The 21,554-nt window shown below is 42.0% G+C and overlaps 1 protein-coding gene across 3 annotated transcripts in view; it reads right to left on the reverse strand.

The window, feature by feature from the left end:
* The window catches only part of greb1 (growth regulating estrogen receptor binding 1), a 200,158-nt gene that overhangs the window by 43,408 nt on the left and 135,196 nt on the right, over positions 1-21,554 (reverse strand). For 2 of the 3 annotated variants that reach the window (XM_033021586.1, XM_033021583.1), the window contains exons 19-23: positions 14,109-14,448; positions 10,077-10,192; positions 6,627-6,826; positions 6,166-6,270; positions 5,445-6,043 (exon numbers count right to left, since the gene is read on the reverse strand). In XM_033021586.1, the coding sequence (XP_032877477.1) occupies positions 5,445-6,043; positions 6,166-6,270; positions 6,627-6,826; positions 10,077-10,192; positions 14,109-14,448 (1,360 nt within the window). The remainder of the gene's footprint in view (positions 1-5,444; positions 6,044-6,165; positions 6,271-6,626; positions 6,827-10,076; positions 10,193-14,108; positions 14,449-21,554) is intronic. The other variant, XM_033021585.1, reaches the window with a different exon arrangement.

A 21,554-nucleotide genomic window follows, 5' to 3' on the forward strand; every position in this document is an offset into this window, starting at 1 on the left:
GTCGCTAGAGTCGGGTGAGTGCTCCAGAGCGCTTCACACGGGCCCACCTCTGTCTCTTGGATCCAGCACTTGCCCCGCCGACGAGTATGTCCAAATAATCCAGTGAGTGAGAGAAATCCGGAACGATGTTTGGTGGTACTGTATGTTCGATGTTAATGAATACTTCTCTCGTGAAAGTAATCTTTGTAGGGTTTTCATAGACGACACAAATGAGAAAGCCTCATCATATACATTTGACATTCAAGGTATTCAATAGCTTAACGTCAATAGCTAATTCTTAAGTGGTTGGACAGGCTAGATGCAGGAAGATTGTTCCCGATGTTGGGGAAGTCCAGAACAATGGGTCACAGTTTAAGGATAAAGGGGAAATCTTTTAGGACTGAGATGAGAAAAACATTTTTTACACAGAGAGTGGTGAATCTCTGGAATTCTCTGCCACAGAATGTAGTTGAGGCCAGTTCATTGGCTATATTTAAGAGGGAGTTAGATGTGGCCCTTGTGGCTAAAGGGATCAGGGGGTATGGAGAGAAAGCAGGTACAGGATACGGAGTTGGATGATCAGCTATGATCATATTGAATGGCGGTGCAGGCGCGAAGGGCCGAATGGCCTACTCCTGCACCTATTTTCTATGTTTCTATGTTAACCTTCAATGAAGTCCCCACCACCAATACTCTAGTTATGGGGTAATACGGGCATGCAGGCAGTGCTCATTTGTGACAAGGAAATTAACTGGACAGATTTGAGGCAATGTATCACCTAACCTTTTCCATCATGTATGTCAGATCTGGAATATGATGACATTTCCTCCACTTGTTTGGCTGAGTGGACCTACTATTTTGTAAAAGCTTAATTCTATTGAGCTCACCATCTTAAAAACATATCAAAAACATGATTGCCATGCACATTATTCCTTAAATGCACTGCAGCAAATCAACAAGGTTTTGACATCACATCTCATACCCATGGCCTTTCACATATAGGACAAGAGCATCACTTCTGTGGGAGAAACAGAGCATCACCACTCACTTGTGCTTTGGTGAGTCACACAGACTAGACAAGAAAAGCTTTGTTCGTTTATTGTGACAAGGCGGTAAAATACTGAAAACACTCCATTTAACGACTTGCAGTAGTCTGTATTCGAAGTGTTTATGTCTAGCTGGTCTAATGTTAATTGCCGATATTACTGGCTATAGGTAAAATGTTCCAGAGAAAGGAACCTACTGCAGTTGCAGATCACTTCCAGTCATTGCCACAAAAGTGGGTTCAGAAGTTACGTGCCTGAGTGGAATGACGTTTAATAAAACCCTGAAATCCTGATAATTCCACAGAAACCAAATCTAACACTAATCTGCTCCAAATGAAAACTGGAATGAAGACCCCCATCTCATTTATTTATTACTGCCAGCAGAACTGCAATCATGTGCTCCGAGATATCGTTACCAACCAGTTTCAGTTTAGTATATAGTATATAGGTTCTTTATTGTCATTATAACATGTAAACATGTACAATGAAATTAAAAATGTCAACCAGTCAGTGCACCATTCACACATTATCTAAAAGCTACCGATACGTGAAAGAGAAATATCTAAAATAAACAACTAAAATAAATAACATGAAAAAAACAAGCATAAACACACAACCATACATTCTTCTGTCGATTACACAATCCCATTGGTATGTAGCGCACCTGCGCTCATTTGGTGGCTACATTAAGTGTAGTTATTGCTGTGGGATAAAAACAGTTTGTGAGTCCGTTTGTCCTTGTCCTCATTGATCTGTACCGTCTGCCTGACGGCAACAGTTCAAACAGGGAGTGTCCGGGGTGGGAAATGTCCTTTATAATGTTCTGGGATTTCTTGAGACAGTGGGAACTGTGTAGGTCCTCCAAGGTGAGGAGAGGGCAGCCGACAATCTTCTGGGCGTTGTCAATGGCCCTCTGGAGCGCTTTCCTCTTAGCCGCTGTGCACCACATGCATACACAGTATGTTAGGATGCTCTCTATGGAGCACCGATAAAAGGACAGCAGCAGGCTCTGGGTGATGTTGTTCTTCCTGAGCACCCTCAGGAAGTGCAGTCTCTGCTGGACCTTTTTCAGCAGTGCAGAGGTGTTCACGCTCCATGTCAGGTCCTCCTCAATGTGGATTCCCAGGAAGCGGAAATCCGCCACCCTCTCCACACAGTCCCCTCTGATGATTAATGGTGTAATGTCCGTTTTCTTCTTCCTGTAGTTTATTACGAGCTCCTTGGTCTTTGAGGTGTTGAGGAGCAGGTTATTATCTCCACACCACACTGTCAGCTGCTCCACCTCATCCCTGTAGGCGTACTCATCCCCCCCAGAGATGAGCCCCACCACCGTGGTGTCATCCGCGAATTTGAAAGTGGTGTTACTGTGGTGGGCTGGGGTGCAGTCATATGTGTAGATGGTGTAAAGCAGGGGGCTCAGCACGCAGCCCTGTGGAGAGCCGGTACTGAGGCTGAGGGCCGTGGATGTGTGATGGCCCACTCTGACTGCGACCCCATGCAGGTGGAGTGTGGAAGTCCCAGGTCCCCCAGTTTGTCCACCAGTTTGTGGGGAAGGATGGTGTTAAAAGCAGAGCTATAGTCCACAAAGTGCATCCGCACGTAGCTCCCCTGCTGCTCCAGGTGGGACAGTGCAGCATGGAGAGCTGTGGTTACAGCGTCCTCTGTGGATCTATTCGCTCTATACGCAAACTGGTGGGGGTCAAAGCTTCGGGGCAGGAGTGATGTGATGTGACCCCGGACCAGTTTTTCAAAGCACTTCATCACCACTGGTGTGAGTGCGACTGGCCGGTAGTCGTTGAGGCTGGAAATGTGGGTTTTTTTGGGCAAGGGGACTATGGTGGAGGACTTCAGACAGGGTCGGACAGTGGACTGGGCCAGAGACTGGTTGAAAATCCTCGTAAAGACTCCAGCCAGCTGGTCTGCGCAGTCCTTCAGCACGCGTCCAGAGACGCCGTCGGGTCCAGCAGCCTTCCTCGGATTGATGGCCCGCAGCGTGCGCCTCACCTCATGCTCCTCTATTTTGAGGGTTAAGCTGCTGTGGACCATGTGGTGTGATGTGGCTGTCTCTGGTGGCTCCACCTCAAAGCGAGCAAAGAAGAGGTTCAGCTCCTCTGCCAACGAGGCGTCACCTTCAGCAGCTCCAAGGTTGGTCTTGTAGTTGGTGAGATACTGGATCCCCTGCCACACCTGCCTGCTGTTGTTACTGTCCAGGTGGTCCTCTATCCTCCTCCTGTAGTCTGATTTGGCCTCTCTGATGCCTCTCTTCAGGTTAGCTCGGGCCGTGCTGTATAAAGCCCTATCGCCAGACCTAAAAGCGGTGTTCCTCTCTTTTAACAGCCGCTGGACCTCCCGGGTCATCCAGGGCTTCTGGTTGGGGTAGACCCGGATGCGTTTGTCCACTGTGACAGTGTCCATGCAGTTTTTAATGTAACATAGTACACTGTCTGTGAACACCTCCAGGTCCTGGTGTTCAAACACATCCCAGTCCTGCAGCTGCTGAGAGGCACCATCAGGCCAAGTTGTGATGGTCTTTGTGATGGTAGGAGCAGTTTTCCTGAGGGGGGCATATGCAGGAATTAAAAGCAGGGACATATGGTCAGACTTGAAGTTTGTACTTGAAGTGGGAGTCTGCTGCAGAGAAATACTGCAGGGAGCTGCCCTGCAGGCACAATGCTCATAAAACTGTAGTTTACTAACAATTACCAAGGAATCCAAAGTCTCATGTTTTCTAAAAATACCTTTCACCCCTGACTTTGGTGGGGTAGTAGCAGGTTACGTTGCACAGACCACTCCTCCTTCTTCCTTCTGCTGCTGGTGTGTTTAAGCTAGAACTATACTCTGGCTGTGGCAGGTGGTGATAGGGGTCAGCAGTTTAGACAATGCACAACCAAAGGGTTACTGAATAGAACAATGTGTCGATGCTCTAGACCAGTGATTACCAACCTGGGGCCATATGGCCATGGCACATTTCAGGGAGGCCACAGAAAATTTTGGGGATTTAGGGGGCCACTGGCTCAATGAAGGGGGCCACAGAGCTACCACCCTGTTGCCTCCTAAATTTCAGTTCTAATAAATTTAAATCTATGTAGTTAAAATATTTTTGATGTATGATTATAAATGGTTGTTTTATTGAACCCACAAAATATTTTTGATGTTTGTGGAATAGAATAAAAGAGAATATATGTGCAATTAATAGACACTGATATTTTTATGGAAGGTATTATAATATTGAAGTACTTTTTTTCCGCTAACAATGTCAGGGGGGGCCACAGAAAAATTAAAAGATCCCAAGGGGGCCATGAGCTAAAAAAGGTTGGGAACCACTGCTCTAGACATCCCAGGAAGAAGGGATAGAGTAATCAGTGTTACTTTTCCTGCCTTTGTTTTGGTTCTACAGCCTTTTTCCAGCGTTGATTTATGAGAAAGATGCAATTCTAATCCACAACCACTTCCTCCACAGCAGACAGTAAAGGGCCTGTCCCACGAGCATGCGACTGCATGCGGCAAGCGCGATCTAACGTGGTCGCTTGAGCCGTACGGCCTCGCGGGGGCGGTCCCACTTCGGTCCCACTATGGAGTTGTGCGGGGCTGGTACCGACATCGCGCGGGGCTCCGAAAAACTGACACTGTCCAAAGATTCTGCACTGCAATGGCCTGCCGGCCCGCAACCGCATTGAGGCCGTACGCACCGCCTCGACGGGTGTGCGCAGCGTCTTGACGGCGTACGCCTAGCGCGAACTTCCCGCGGACTTCGCTCAAACTTCACATCAACTCGTACGGGATCACTCGACCTCCGTGTGGCCCCCGCTTCCGGTTTGGTCGCGCTCGCCGCATGCAGTCGCATGCTCGTGGGACAGGCCCGTAACACATTTTGCAGCTGGCTCACAGATACCCGGCAGCCTCTCTTCTGCTTCCTTGATTTGATCCTGTAATATTTGTAAGTTAACCTTTATCCCACCATTCGCATCCCATTTGTTGATGAAAATATTTACCAGCCATCTCCGATGTGGTTTTAACATAAAAATTAAATCCCCAAATATTTGTGTCCTATACATTGCTGTTACTATTGTCGCCCAATCTGTACTCTCCAAACTTCTACAGCTGCAATTTCCCTTTCTGACAGCAAAAGTAGTTTCACGATAAAATCAGCCAATAGCAGGGATACGCAAAACAGGTTGACCACACAAGTGACGATAGGGTCTACGCTGGACAGAATCAGGAGACAGAAGCCTGGTCTGAGGCACACCAGAGAGATCTGCCAGTGGATTCTGTGGTCAAACTGAACAGGGACATCTTCTGAATACAGATGCATATTGAGTGGATTTGTCTTTTTTTTTTAAATCCGCATCGCAATTGACATTTTAAGACAATAGTCATACAATATTCACAATCTAATGCTATCCACTCTTTTCACCTCACCTGTGGTGGACCACTCAAAAGAAGTCTGCGGGGATGAAAGACCTCAGTTCTAGTCTGCGTCTTGTTCAAATCCATATGATTTTGCTTAGCTATTGTCCACTGGCGATAGTACAGGGATTGTTCGGTGGAAGTCATCATCTTAGCCAACGAAGGATGAAAGGAGGTAACCCACTGAACAGAATGGTGAGGAAGGAAAGATGATAATTTGGCCACTCCCGCACTATCCACTTTAGTAACTATCTCATGGACCAATTTTGGGAGAAACACAGTTGGTGGCTGACTTGCTCCTTTTGTCTTTGGGCACTGCGATGACATCTGCCCTATAATTGGAGTCCGAGTAAAGGAAGAGTCTGAAGAAATAGTCTTTGAAGTTCTCCTTGCACTTTTGTTGTTGGTGTTAATTTGATCTAAACTAATTCTATGTTTTTCCAAATGTTTAGTCTCATGGATAGGCATCTTTCCAGCGTTGTCTGCTCTTGGCTTTGACATCTCTCTGACTAGAGTACTGTCCTCAACATTAACTGATTCAACATTCAATGGATTTTTTGCAGAGTCTTCAGCTCCAGAGACTGAGAAAGGATCATTGTCGCCGATCATGCCTAATTTTGGCATAGAAAAAAAATACAGGGATTAGTTTACATCAGATGAAAAATAGTAACATTTGAATAATTCATGTTTTGGTCCATTACACATTGAAAAATAAATGTCAAAATTCCATTACTTTTCCTACTTGAAGCTTTCGGTGATTTGGATGAAGCCGAGTGATTAGGATAGGAACGTTGTCGCTTAATGCCATTTTTTTTAATCGAGTCTCCAACTGTTGGCGCTAAAATAAAAGCAACAAAAGAAAAATCACATTGAAAGCCCATCCAATATTTCAGTCCAATAGATATTTGCAATCCTTGCTATCCCCTTCAATGTAGCAATTGCCATTTCTGAGCACAGCCAATGGGACGTACATGGCATCAAACCTGTGGTACATTACAGCCAATCCTGTGCATCAAATGCTTAAACTCAGCACAGACCAAGGATCAAGGCAGGGGTTTCCTGCTCAATCCCACGTTATGGTCGTTTAAAAAATAATAACAATCTCCAGGACTGCCTTACCCTATTCAGAAATAAATCGACTCATCTAAAAAAAAGCAGAGCATTTAGTCACTTGTATGTTTCAGAGCAACTTGCCTTCATTTGCAACACTCTCTTCATCATCATTAGTGCTGCCTGGCTTGTCTAGGTCACTCTCAGGGAGATCATTCATTGTACCTGTTTGCCCAAAGGCATCAGGCACTATATAACAAGCAGCCAGACCCAGTTCTTGTTCCAGAGCAGTTCGCAAAAGACAAGTTGAATTTATTAAACGCAAGTCATAGTATTTTGCAGATCTGTGATAAAGGCAAGCAAACATTCAAATTAATCAATTTACTTCAACATAAAACAGAATTTACAGATTACTTATTGTATAAAAAATCTGTAACCTGCCAGAAGACAAGATTCATCCAAAACTTTAAGGGAAATGGCAGCAGTGACCAAATCATTATTAACATATGCCAATGTGAGAAATGACCAAGATAATCATTGTCTTTAATGTGCACTGATTCATGGTGAGGCTTATTCAGTGCAATTTGGGCAAGCACTGGAAAAGGTTGCAGATAAACCAGCACAAATTAGACTGTGCAGTCAACGCCTCCACCATCATTGACACTGGCTTACAAAATATTATGTTGGAATCTGTCACCAGCCAATAAACTGCTTATTAATCATCATTTGGAGTTGATGCTAACTGAATCAATTTGTGATCACCACTCTTAAATATTTTAAATAGTCATATTAAAGTGAAAATGTGTCAAAATGGTGCATATGTGCACTGTTTCCGCCGTGGCAGACACTAAATTCAAAACCTCTTGGAAACCTGGGCCACAACATTAAAATCAAATCAACTACTCAAATGAATATTTGGAGCCCTGTTTAAATATTATAATGAAGTGTCCAATCTCTTGCTGATGGATTAACTCTGCATACTAATGTGGATAGGGATATGTTAAGCAAGAACAAATCTTGTTTTACACATTTACAGGTAACAGACTCCTCCAGAAGGAAGTGAACATGTAGCAAAGAAAAGAATATAGGACAAATGAAACTTAACTACAAAGAAAATAAGGATGCAAAAGAGGGTGTAGGGGAGGGGGGGGGAAGAGAAACATAGAAACATGGAAACATAGAAAATGGGTGCAGGAGGAGGCCATTCGGCCCTTCGAGCCAGCACCACCATTCATTGTGATCATGGTTAATCGTCCCCAATCAATAACCCGTGCCTGCCTTCACCCCATATCCCTTGATTCCACTAGCCCCTAGAGCTCTATCTAACTCTCTCTTAAATCCTCCCAGTGATTTGGCCTCCACTGCCCTCTGTGGCAGGGAATTCCACAAATTCACAACTCTCTGGGTGAAAAAGTTTTTTCTCACCTCAGTCTTAAATGGCCTCCCCTTTATTCTGAGACTGTGGCCCCTGGGTCTGGACTCGCCCAACATTGGGAACATTTTTCCTAGCTTGTCCAGTCCTTTTATAATTTTATATGTTTCTATAATGTTTCCCCTCATCCTTCTAAACTCCAGTGAATACAAGCCTAGTCTTTTTAATCTTTCCTCATATGACAGTCCCGCCATCCCAGGGATCAATCTTGTGAACCTACGCTGCGCTGCCTCAATCACAAGGATGCCCTTCCTCAAATTAGGAGACCAAAACTGTACGCAATACTCCAGATATGGTCTTACCAGAGCCCTATACAACTGCAGAAGAACCTCTCTACTCCTATACTGAAATCCTCCTGTTATGAAGGCCAACATTCCATTAGCTTTCTTCACTGCCTGCTGTACCTTCACGCCAACTTCCAGTACAAGGACACCGAGGTCTCGCAGTACCTCCCCCTTACCTAACCTAACCCAATTGAGATAATAATCTGCCCCTTTGTTTTTGCCACCAAAGTGGATAACCTCACATTTATCTATATTATACTGTATCTGCCACGCATCTGCCCACTCACTCAACCTGACAAGGTTACCCTGCAATCTCCTAACATCCTCTTCACAGTTCACACTGCCACCCAGCTTTGTGTCATCTGCAAACTTGCTAGTGTTGCTCCTAATTCCCTCTTCCAAATCATTAATATATATGATAAATAGTTGCGGTCCCAACACTGAGACTTGTGGCACTCCACTCGCCACTGCCTGCCATTCTGAAAAGGACCCGTTCACTCCTACTCTTTGCTTCCGGTCTGCCAACCAATTTTCTATCCGTCAACACCCTACCCCCAATACCATGTGCTCTAATTTTAGTCACCAGTCTCCCGTGCGGGACCTTATCAAAGGCTTTCGGAAAGTCTAGTTACACTACATCCACAGGCACCCCTTCATCCATTTTACTTGTCACATCCTCAAAAAATTTTTTTTGTCGCCGCTGGATTTTGAAATGTTCAAAATCTTTCGGCGACCCTGATACGTCAGTGAATGACACCTGCAGTCGCCAAAAAAGTGGGACAGGTCCTTTACAGGACTTAATGCTCTTTAACATGTAAGGATCTGGGAGTCAGCGACTAGGCCTGCATTTAGCACCCAATTACACTCAGTCCTTGAATTAACTAGACTGTTTAAGTGTCATCCACACCGAGGCCAGAACTGGTAAACTTTACAGATTTACACCTCTATAGCTGTAGATCAGTTTTTACAATCATCCAATTGTTTTGTAGTTATCGTTATGAATGGCGTTTTGCTTCCCCAAATACAGATCAATAGAGTTTAAAATCCACAGCTGCTATGGTGACATTTGTATTTATTCCTCTGGATTAGTAATTTAATGATCGTGGATCATCTTTCCAGCATCCCTTCCGATGGTGTAGGAAAGAACAGCAGATGCTGGTTTAAATCGAAGGTAGACACAAAATGCTGGGGCAACTCAGCAGGACAGGCAGCATCTCTGGAGAGAAGGAATGGGTGACATTTCGGGTCAAGTCCCTTCTTTGTCCCTTGCTATGGTGTTGCCTATCCTTAACTACTCTCTGAAGCGGAATAGCGAGCAATTGCATCAAACCTCTACAATGGATATGAAAGACCTTCCCCTTCCTTGTTGCAAATTATTTCAGGTATTTAGATAACTTTTTCGAACTGCAACAAACATTTTATGTATTTAAGATATTGCAACTACTTTGGAAAGAATCTCCAAGAATTCCATGTAGAAATCCTAGCAAATCCCAATATTTTTTATCACCTATGCAAATATCATTTGGGATAATATGATTAGTCAGAATATATCTTTATTTTTTTCCAATTAATGCTTGTCTGCTTTGAGGTATTTTTGATTGAAGCAGAGGAAACAGCTAAAATCCACAAACTGGGCACTCTTAGAATGACAAAAAAACATCTTCAGTCAGCATCACTCAGTCTCTATCACAATAGAAAATTCTGCTTGAAACAGAATCTTATTTTCTTGAAAGATATCTGGTCAAATACATAATCCATAATACCAGAGAAAATACTTTATTCATCATTTCACTTTGTTACTTTGCTGATAAATTTCAGCTGGGAACAAAAGCAATAAAAATCCTTATTTTTTCCATTTTCCAAATTCTTTTTGCCTACCTTGGAAATGATTCTCCATAATGATCGGTGCCAGACAGGATAAGTATGCATGGTAGGTCTTCGAGATCCAAGTAGGTTTGAGGTGCCCAATCAGGATCTTCTATCCTGTGCCAGCCCTTTTAAAACAATAGACATGCTGTAATCAAATGGTAGTGTAAATCAACATTTACTAAGCAAAACAAATCAACAAAGCAAACTGATCTGCCAAACAAACGCCTGTAGTCCATAAATCAAACGACACATCAGAGTAAAGGGTGTTGAGAAGCACTTATTTAGTCATTTGCATTTACCACAACTTTCTATCTGTTTGGAACTGTTGATAACAAGCTGGAGGGATGTAGTTTATTCACCAAAGCTTTACTGAATATATAACTGGTTGATATTAAGATCAAGCTACCAATCTGTCACATGACAAGGCATAAATCGATATTTATAAACTAGAAGATAACATGATTGAAGAAAGTCACTCTGTCCAGCATTTCAAGACTACTTCTTTGGAAATGTTAACTCAAATCAATATGGTTTCTTATTTCTTCCACATAACCCTGTATTTTGGACTCATAATACTATTCAATTCAATGAGTACAGATTCAACCAATCCCTGCGACAAAGTACTTCATACTGTAGCAGCTTTAATGCAACAATATTTGCGTTAAGTTATTCTTCTTAATATATTGATGTTAATTTTAATCTGACAATTGCCCACCATTAACCAGATTCAATAATCTTTTCTTTGTTTCTTTATGTAAATCCACAAGAAAAATTGAAATCCTTGTTAAATATTATTTTATCCTTTATAATTCTATTAGACAGCAAAGCACTTTGTAGGCAATGAAGTACTTCAGTAACTGTAGTCACGATTGGAATGCGGGAAAACGAGATAACCAATGTCTGCATTGTAATGAGATTAATGACCTGATTACCAATTACAGTACTGTCAGTCGAGAGATAAATAATGCCTAGATCCATCTGAAGACAAAACAACACAAACATATTTTATGAAGGAAATAGTAGATTAAATATCTGATCGATATTCAACCATTTAATCCTAAAATGAATGTGATTTTAGCCATTGGTGCATATTGCAACTTAAAATAAAATAATTCTATAGCTGCTGAGGTTCTCAGTAAGAATGAACTCTGATTCATTAAAATAAAATGAAATGTTAAGAGCATTTAGGATGCCATACCTAATAACAGAAGGAAAACGAAAGGCAGACAGACAAGAGTGCAAAGATGCTAAAGAAAGATTGAATTTAGATTGCATCAGGGCATTTGCAGACAAAAATGTACTGGAGTTTGTCTCTATTGTAAAGTTGAATATTGTGCTAATTTATGTACAGTGTCAAATCATGTCAAAGCTTTTGGAAATGACTTGGTTAAAATAGTCACAAATTCAATACCAGAATGTTCACGAGTAAAACTCCAGGGATTCATATTTCTAGCAAACAAGATCAATAATAAAACAACAGCTAAAAGCTATATTGGAAATCATTATTTGCACCAGTCATTTGAGGTTTAATTTGAGTGCACAGAACCTTTTGTGCCTTTAGCAATTGTTAATATAAGGACTCTAAGGACTCTTAATGTAGGCTTAGAGGGATTTGGGTCAAACACGGGCAAATGGGACTGGCTCAGAAAAGCATCCTGTTGGAATGGACAAGTGGAGCCAAAGGGCCCGATTCTGTGATGTATGACTTTATGACAGCAGAATAAAATATTTTTATTATCAGGTCCACCAATAGTTCCAATAATTATAAGGTCCACCAATAATTCCACCTACCTTAGTGAGCACACATGTTGCCCTCTATCACACTCCTCCCATTCAGCCCATCAAATCTACTCCACCATTCAATCATGGCTGATCTAACTTTTCCTCTCAATCCCATTCTCCTGCCTTCTCCCCATAACCTTTGACAGCCTGAGTAATCAAGAATCTGTCAATCTCCAGCTTAAAAATGCCCAAATACTTGGCCTCCACAGCCATCTGTGGCAATGAATGATACAGATTCAGCACCACTCTTACTAAAGAAATTCTTCCTCATCTCCTTTCTATAGGTAAGTCCTTTTATTCTAAGGCCATGTAGTCCTAGACTCACCCACTAGCGATCCTTCTCTTCCGTAATGTAACTTTGTCATAGAGTCTGGAACATTTACTCTACTAGATAACAGTCTCAACGTACGCATAGTTTAGATACTCTGTCGAACAATTAAACCACTAACTGTTTGTATCTATCTGTTGTGTCTCAATGTACCTCCCCTCCCTCTCTCCATCACTCCTGAGATGTCACCTGTACGGAGTCCCCTCTTTCCACCTCCCACTCCACCGGCAGCCCCACCTATGACTCTTCATACTGCTCAGGTCAAGGTGATGCTGGACAGACTGAAGCCAGGAAAAGCAGTGGGGCCTGATGACACCAGCCCAAGGCTACTGAAGACTTGCTCTTCAGAGCTGTGTGGTATTCTAACACACCTGTTCAACCTGAGCTTGCGTCTACAGAGGGTTCCAAGGCTGTGGAAAACATCTTGCCTGGTACCTGTCCCAAAGAAGACCCATCCCACTCTCCAGAATGACTACAGACCAGTAGCGCTCACTTCACATATAATGAAGACATTTGAGAGACTTGTCCTTTCCTACATCAGGACTAGTGTGTCAAATCAAATGGATCCTTTACAGTTTGCATATCAGCCTAACATCAGTGTCGATGATGCCCTCATTTACATGCTGCAGAGGGTGTACACACATCTGGACACTACTGATGCATCTGTAAGGATTACATTTTTTGACTTCTCAAGCGCCTTCAACACAATTCAGCCCCGACTGCTAGGGGAGAAGATGGAGAAGATGAAAGTGGATCCATCACTGGTACTGTGGTGTTTGGATTACCTTTCCCTCAGACCACAGTACGTGCGCCTACAGAACAGTGTCTCGGGCACCATCTTGAGCAGCACAGGGGCTCCACAAGGAACTGTGCTGGCTCCGTTCCTGTTTACCATCTACACAGCGGATCTCCAATATAACACCAACAGCTGCTTTTTGCAGAAGTTTTCGGATGACACAGCTGTTGTCGGCCTCATTAAAGGGGGCAATGAGGAGGAGTATAGAGACATAATAAGTAACTTTGTGGAGTGGAGTGCACACAATAACCTCCATCTTAACACCAAAAAAACCAAGGAGATAGTTGTGGACTTCAGGAGGGGGAGGAGGACTCAAGCAACACCAATCACCATTAAGGGCACTGAGGTGGAGGTGGTCGCTAACCACAGGTACCTTGGGGTGCAGCTTGACAGTGAGCTGAACTGGAAGTGTCATATGGAGGCGGTGTACAGGAAGGGACAAAGCCGACTGTATTTTTTACGGAGGCTGAGGTCATTTAACATCTGCCAACCCCTACTGTGCAGTGTCTACCATTCAGTGGTGGCCAGTGCTCTGTTTTTTGCTGTGGCCTGTTGGGGAGATGGCGCCCGCATAGCGGACAAAAACAGACTGGACAAGCTAATCAGGAAGGCCGGCTCAGTGGTCGGGGCTGAGCAACGAACGGTCCAGCAGGTGGCAGAGGCCAGAACTCTGAACAAACTGGGTTCAATAATGACCAACCCCACTCACCCACTCCATGCCCTGAAGGTGATCAAGAGCAGCATCTTCAGTCAGAGGCTGATTGCACCAATGTGCAAAACTGAGAGACATAGGAAGTCCTGTTTACCAGCTGCTATAAGGTTATATAATGCGCATAAATAACTGCACTTTTTTTTAATTAATTGTATTTTAACTTGTATTTTAACTTGTATTTTAACTTGTTAAGTATGGAAGCCATTTGAGGAAATGTGTGGTGTTATGTCTGTCTTGAAGCTGTCGTGGCACTGTAATTTCCTGTAAAGGATTATTAAAGGTATAATCAATCAATCAAGTGAAGACATTACATGTACCTAAGGAATTTCTAGGTAAAAAAGTCTCCAAGAATAGAGATAATTTCATATTCTAGTGTTCATTTGACGTGGAATTTACTTATTGTACATATAAACCGGGAGTTACCTTCAGTTGTTTCACAAAGTGCTGGTCAATAGTGATCTTTGCATTTGGTGTTCCAAGAATGATTTCAAATCTACACTGCAGGCTAAGACGGCACCTAACTTGGCATAATCGTTCATAAGCGAGTGCAGCCAGAGAAACCGAAGGAATCCTGAGTAAAACCATGTAACCATGACGACCTGGGCAGCTCCTTGGAGAGTTAATAAGGCTTTGAATTATCTCTAATGTTTCCACAGAAGAATAGTTCTTCATCTGTGAGTGCCCTGCAGTTACCATCATGGCCGCAGAGTAATGCTGAATTAAAATGTATGTCCATATCACTGCACTGTGCACAGTGGGAAACCTGAAACCAAAACAACAATGATTAATTGATTTTTCCTTTCTCCATTCACAAAGGGCTAACTAAAAATAAAATATGAAGTTGCTTAAATTAATTGTCTCAGTAATGCACATATGACATGATTGCAAGCTCATAATTGGGATAATTTCATATTCTCGTGATCATTGGATGTGAAATTTAATAATTGTAAATATACACTGATAGTTACCTTCAGTTGTGTCACAAAGTGCAGATCAATAGTAATTTTTGCATTTAGTGTCTCAAGAATAATTTCAAACCTATACTGATCAGATCTACATCTAATTTACAAAGCTTTCAATTGGCAACAGCACGGAAATATTAAACAGTGTTTGGAAAAACTATTAGGCTGAATTATGATTTTGTAGACATCATTTGCACACTGATTGCAATTTCATTTGTGAAACCATTATTCACGGCTACTTCTTAATCAATCACTTGTTTCCTGAGATCTGGATTCAAATGAAATGGGATTGGATTATTGGGAATATATTTCCAAATTAGCAAAAGGATTTCTAAACCTTTTGAAATAAAAGCAATAGACTTGTGAATGTTATACTAACATCTGCAATTTGTTACATTAAAACGTTTAGTTTAGTTGAAGCAACAATATCAAAATCACAGAACATTAAAAGCAAAATGGACAAAAGGGAAAAGAGACAGCTGCTTTATCTTGCAACTGCAGGCAATGCAACACTTGTCCTTTCACCAACAAATTGCTGAGTTGTGGATGTAGCCCAGACCATCACACAAGCCACCCTCCTTCCTTTGACTCCATCTATACTTAATGCTGCCTCAGCAGGGCCACCAGCATAATCAAGGACCAGTCTCACCCTGGTCACTCCCTCTTCTCTCCTTTCCCATCAAGCAAGGGATGCAGACATTTGAAAATGCATACCTCCAGATTCAGGACCAGTTTCTTCCCAGCTGTTATCAGGCAAATGAATGGTCCTCACCACCCATTTACTGAATTGGAAACCTTTGAACTATCTTTAATCGGACTTTAATGTTATATCTTTGCACCAAATGTTGTACCCTTTATCCTTTATCTGTGCACTTTGTCACTTTATGTTGTCTTTGCCTTGATAGCACGCAAATAAAAGCTTTCCACAGTACTTCGGTACACGGGCAAGAATAAACTAAACTAAACTAAAGCAGTGATGTTGGCCTAGCTTTTTTGCTTTTGTTTTTTTCTAGCCATTTTTGTTCCTCCAGAAGTGGAGGACATGCCCAGCATCACCTGCTGTGCATGTCTTCCTGTCTGTATTTTGCCACTCTACATTACTATGTCTATGTTCTCACCCCCTGACTGCTCCCATTCACTCATTGACCAGATATCCCTGTTTAATAGGGATGTTGAACAAGGGCAGGACCTACACAATAAATGGTAGGCCTCTGGGCAGTGTTGTAGAGCAAAGGGATCTAGGAGTACAGGTGCATGGTTCCTTAAAGGTCAAGTCACAGGTAGATAAGGTGGTCAAAAAGGTTTTTGGCACTTAGTATTTAGTATAGAAGTTGGGAGGTCATGTTGCAGTTGTATAAGACGTTGGTGAGACCGCATCTACAAAAATTATATTCATTTCTGGGCACCATGTTATAGGAAAGATATTGTCAAGCTTGAAAGGGTTCAAAAAAGATTTACGAGAATGTTGCCAGGACTAGAGGGTGTGAGCTATAGGGAGAGGTTGAGTAGGCTGGGTTTCCATGGAGCGGAGGGGTGATCTTATAGAGGTGTACAAATTCATGAGAGGAATAGATCGGGTAGATGCACAGTCTCTTGCCCAGAGTAGGGGATACGAGGACCAGAGGACATAGGTTCAAGGTGAGCTTGGTGGGTGTATGGAACAAGCTGCCAGAGGATGTAGTTGAGGCTGGGACTATCCCATCGTATAAGAAACAGTTAGACAGGTACATGGATAGGACAGGTTTGGAGGGATATGGACCAAGCGCAGGCAAGTGGGACTAGTGTAGCTGGGACATTGTTGGCCTGTGTGGGCGAGTTGGGCCGAAGGGCTGGTTTTCACACTGTATTACTCTATGACTCCAATTGTTTTTAATTTCCATAATTTGCACTTTTTCTGATTTGACCTTTTGAATGTGATGGTCAAAACTATTTCCACCCCTATACATGCTAGTGCATTCCAGGCCCCAACCACTCACCGTGACAAATAGATTTTCCTCACACTAGTCTTGCTTTGTCTGCCATTCACCTTAATTTCACGCCCTATGGTTCTAGGCTCCTCTGCCAATGGGAACAGTCATTCCCTTTCTACTTTACCTAAACCCTTCATGATTTAAAAAAAAACCTCGCCAAGAACTACTCCCAACCTCTCCAGTTCCAAGACAACTAATGTTCTTCATCCATTGAATAATTTTCATTCATCTCTTCTGTACTCCATCTTAAGTCTTTGCCTCTTTCCTAAAGTTTTACGTTGCCTCTTCTAATTCTTCAGATCAAATTATAACAGTGCCACCAGCCAGTACCTGTGCTCAGTCTTTGCACTTTCCTTCCACTAACTGCTGAGAAATTTTTAAAGTTCAAGTAGATTTTAATAAAAAAGTGTTTTCAAAAATTTACAAATGTATCTAAATTCACCTTAAAGTTTTGAAATTTAAAAAAAGCAAAATTAATTTACCAGCTCTTAATTTTTCAATTAAGGGCAGTGACCATATTCAATTAAATGAAGTTATCCTACTCTACTCTAGCACCATAAAGGGTGAGTGGATAGATGCAAACCATGTTTATGCTCTGCTCCTGAACAGAGACGTTAGACATGCTAGCATCTGACTTTCGTGTGCCCAAGTGCAGGAATCCATGTCAGAGGCAAGCTGATCTGCGAATAGGACATTGTCTGCAGTTCTCTATGAAACCACCAGCTAAAGCCAAATATAATTTGGGCCATTATTCTCAGAGGTCTAATCAGGAATAACATTGAAGTCAGAATAAAATTTAAACAAGTAGCGAGAAAAAAAAGTGGCATAAATAGATGAGAAAAGAGGTGTCCCTAATTATGAGAAATGCTGTGACAAACATTACTGGAATGTTTTGTGTCATTCTTCAAATACAACCAGGCACTTCCTAATGTGAATCATGCGCGCACATCCAATCAATTTGCACATCAGACAGGAAACAAGTGATTGATTAGGAAGTAGCCTTAAATAATGGTTTCAGAAAATTAAATTGCAGGGTTCAAATGATGTCCATAAAATCATAATGCAACCTAATAGTCTTTCCAAACACTGTTTAACATTTCCGTGCTGGTGTCAATTGAAAGCTTTAGAATTTAAATATAAATCTGATCAGTATGGGTTTGACATCATTCTTGGGACACCAAATGCAAAGATTACTATTGATCCGCACTTTGTGACACAATTGAAAGTAACTATCAGTTAATATTTACAATGATTAAATTCCACATCTGCCCCCACCACCCCACTGACCCCCCATCGACCACACCCCCCCCCCCCCCCCCCCCCCCCCAGGTCGTAATCCTCTTAGAGCTGAGCTGGACAAAATCTTCTGAAGTCCTTCCAGGCCAAGTAAAGAACACTTTGCTTCTGTCAACAGTCAACTTTTAATAATACTTCAAGCACTTTAATGTTTAAAGGTGAGCAGCAGGATGGAGCATCTTAAATATTGATTTGTATTTGTAGCTACATCTTTAGCTACTTAAACTAAATACAAAGCAGCTTATGACATATAACATACTGTTCCCTCCATAATGTTTGGGACAGACCCATCATTTATTTATTTGCCTCTGTACTCCACAATTTGAGATATGTAATAGAAAACAAATCACACGAGGTTAAGCACATTATCAGATTTTAAGGCCATTTTTTAACATTTTGGTTTCATCATGTAGAAATTACATCTGTGTTTATACCCCCAACCCCCTCCTCCAAATTCAGGGCACCATAATGTTTGGGACACATGGTTTAACAGGTGTTTGTAATTGCTCAGGTGTGTTTAAATGCCTCCTAAATGCAGGTATAAGAGAGCTCTCAGCAACTAGTCTTTCCATCACCTTTGGAAACTTTTATTGCTGTTTATCAACATGAGGACCAAAGTTGTGCCAATGAAACATAGAAAATAGGTGCATGAGTAGGCCTGCACCGCCATTCAATATGATCATGGCTGATCATCCAACTCAGGCCCCCTGATCCAGTTAGCCACAAGGGCCACATCTAACTCCCTCTTAAATATAGCCAATGAACTGGCCTCAACTACCTACTGTGGCAGAGAATTCCAGAGATTCACCACTCTCTGTGTGAAAAATGTTTTCCTCATCTCGGTCCTAAAAGATTTCCCCCTTATCCTTAAACTGTGACCCCTTGTTCTGGAAGTCAAAGAAGCCATTATGAGACTGAAAAACAAGAATAAAACTGTTAGAGACATCATCCAAACCTTAGGCTTACCAAAATCAACTGTTTGGAACATCATTAAGAAGAAAGAGAGCACTGATGAGCTTACTAATCACAAAGGGACTGATAGGCCAAGGAAGACCTTCACAGCTGATGACAAAATTCTCTCTAAAATAAAGAAAAATCCCCAAACACCTGTCTAACAGATCAGAAACACCCATCAGGAGTCAGGTGTGGATTTGTCAATGACCACTGTCTGCAGAAGACTTCATAAACAGAAATACAGAGGCTATGCTGCAAGATGCAAACCACTGGTTAGCCGCAAAAAATAGGATGGCCAGGTTACAGTTTGCCAAGAAGTACTTAAAAGAGTAACCACAGTTCTGGAAAAAGGTCTTATGGACAGATGAGACGAAGATGAACTTATATCAGAGTGTGATGGCAAGAGCAACGTATGAAGGAGAGAAGGAACTGCCCAAGATCCAAAGCATACCACTTCATCTGTGAAACACGGTGGTGGAGGTGTTATGGCCTGGGCATGTGTGGCTGCTGAAGGTACTGGCTCACTTATCTTCATTGATGATACAACTGCTGATGGTAGTAGCATAATGAATTCTGAAGTCTATAGACACATCCCATCTGCTCCAGTTCAAACAAACGCCTCAAAACTCATTGGCCGGCAGTTCATTCTACAGTTAGACAATGATCCTAAACATACTGCTAAAACAACAAAGGAGTTTTTCAAAGCTAAAAAATGGGCAATTCTTGAGTGGACAAGTCAATCACCCGATCTGAACCCAATTGAGCATGCCTTTTATATGTTGAAGAGAAAACTGAAGGGGACTAGCCCCCAAAACAAGCAAAAGCTAAAGGTGGCTGCAATATAGGCCTGGCAGAGCATCACCAGAGAGGACACCCAGCAACTGGTGATGTCCATGAATCGCAGACTTCAAGCAGTCATTGCAATCAATGGATATGCAACAAAATTCTAAACATAACTACTTTCATTTACATGACATTACTGTGTCCCAAATATTATGGTGCCCTGAAATGGGGGGACTACATATAAACACTGTTGTAATTTCTACATTGTGAAACCAAAATGTATAAAAGTGGCCTTTATTAAAATCTGACAATGAAACTTTAACCACGTGCAATTTTTTTCTATTAAAATTCTCAAATTGTGGTGTATAGAGGCAAATAAATAGATGATGGGTCTTTGGCCCAAACATTATGGATGGCACTGTATGCTTCAACTGTTCCCATTTTTGTAGGACATTTTATTATAATGCTCTTGGATGAACTGTTTATTAAACTATTTTTAGTAATTATTTTTTGATTTCCCTTCTCTCAAAACAGCTTGGAATTGGCATTAGATTTAAAATGAATAATTAGGTGCACACAGTTCTCTGAAATGAGCACTGCTCAAATATGAGCACAATGTTCTGTTATAAATGACCCAGTGTGAAAGCACAAACAGAGCATGCCAATCTGACAATGTTCCATCTTCCACATTGTGACAGGATGTACGAAACACAAGCAGGCTAAATTTACCCTACTAAGACTTAATGAGTAATATCATGCAATTTGCATTGTACATTTTAAGATCATAAAGCATTTGAGGTACTTTGCAGAAAATGGAACAAATAAGATTACCAATTAATGTCTTAAAGAAGTATTAGGCTAGTGTCCAAAAGACATGTTTTGAAGAGCATCTTAAAGGAGTGAAGCATGGAAAGGAATTATTAGATTTCAGCATAAGAAGATACAAGGAATAGGAACATGATAAAAAGCAGGAACACGTAAATAGAGGAATGCAGAGTTGCAGTGCTGTAGAGGAATGGACATGCCAGCCACCCCAGTATAACATCACAAACTGAGCATTCCCATCCGATGATACTATTTCTAGCCCAGAATGAGAGGACCGGAGGAACCATTCTGAACAGTCCCTATTGTGACGTCTTCAACTGGACAATCCAATCTGCAAATGTTCTGCCCACCCCAGGGTGACATCATGTATTGAACATTCCAGTTTGAAGTTTAGTTTAGTTCAGTTTAGTTTAGTTTAGTTTAGAGATGCATTGTGGAAACAGGTCCTTCGACCCACCGAGTCCGCGCTGACCAACAATCCCTGCATATTAACACACATTAACACTATCTACACATGCTAGGGATAATTTACAATTTTACCAAGCCAATTAACCTACAAACCTGTACTTCTTTGTAATGTGGTAAGACTCTGGAGCTCCTGGGGAAAGGGGTCCAGAACAAGGGGTCACAGTTTAAGGATAAGGGGGAAATCTTTTAGGACCGAGATGAGAAAAACATTTTTCACACAGAGAGTGTGGAATCTCTGGAATTCTGTGCCACAGAAGGTAGTTGAGGCCAGTTCATTGGCTATATTTAAGAGGGAGTTAGATGTGGCCCTTGTGGCTAAAGGGATCAGGGGGCAGGTACAGGATACTGAGTTGGATGATCAGCCATGATCATATTGAATGGCGGTGCAGGCTCGAAGGGCCGAATGGGGAGAACGTACAAACATGTCATGGGTAGAACGTACAAACTCCATTTTGACAACACCCGTAGTCAGGATCGAACCCGGGTCTCTGGCACTGTAAGGCTGCAACTCTACTGCCACCCTAAGTAGTCCTGCCCATGCCATTTTTTAATGAAATACTAAACACAGAATTTTGAGATGCATACTGATTATTGCACACTGAGCAGGTTCT

This window comes from Amblyraja radiata, chromosome 5 (genome assembly GCF_010909765.2).
Source record: "Amblyraja radiata isolate CabotCenter1 chromosome 5, sAmbRad1.1.pri, whole genome shotgun sequence".
NCBI lineage: Eukaryota > Metazoa > Chordata > Chondrichthyes > Rajiformes > Rajidae > Amblyraja > Amblyraja radiata.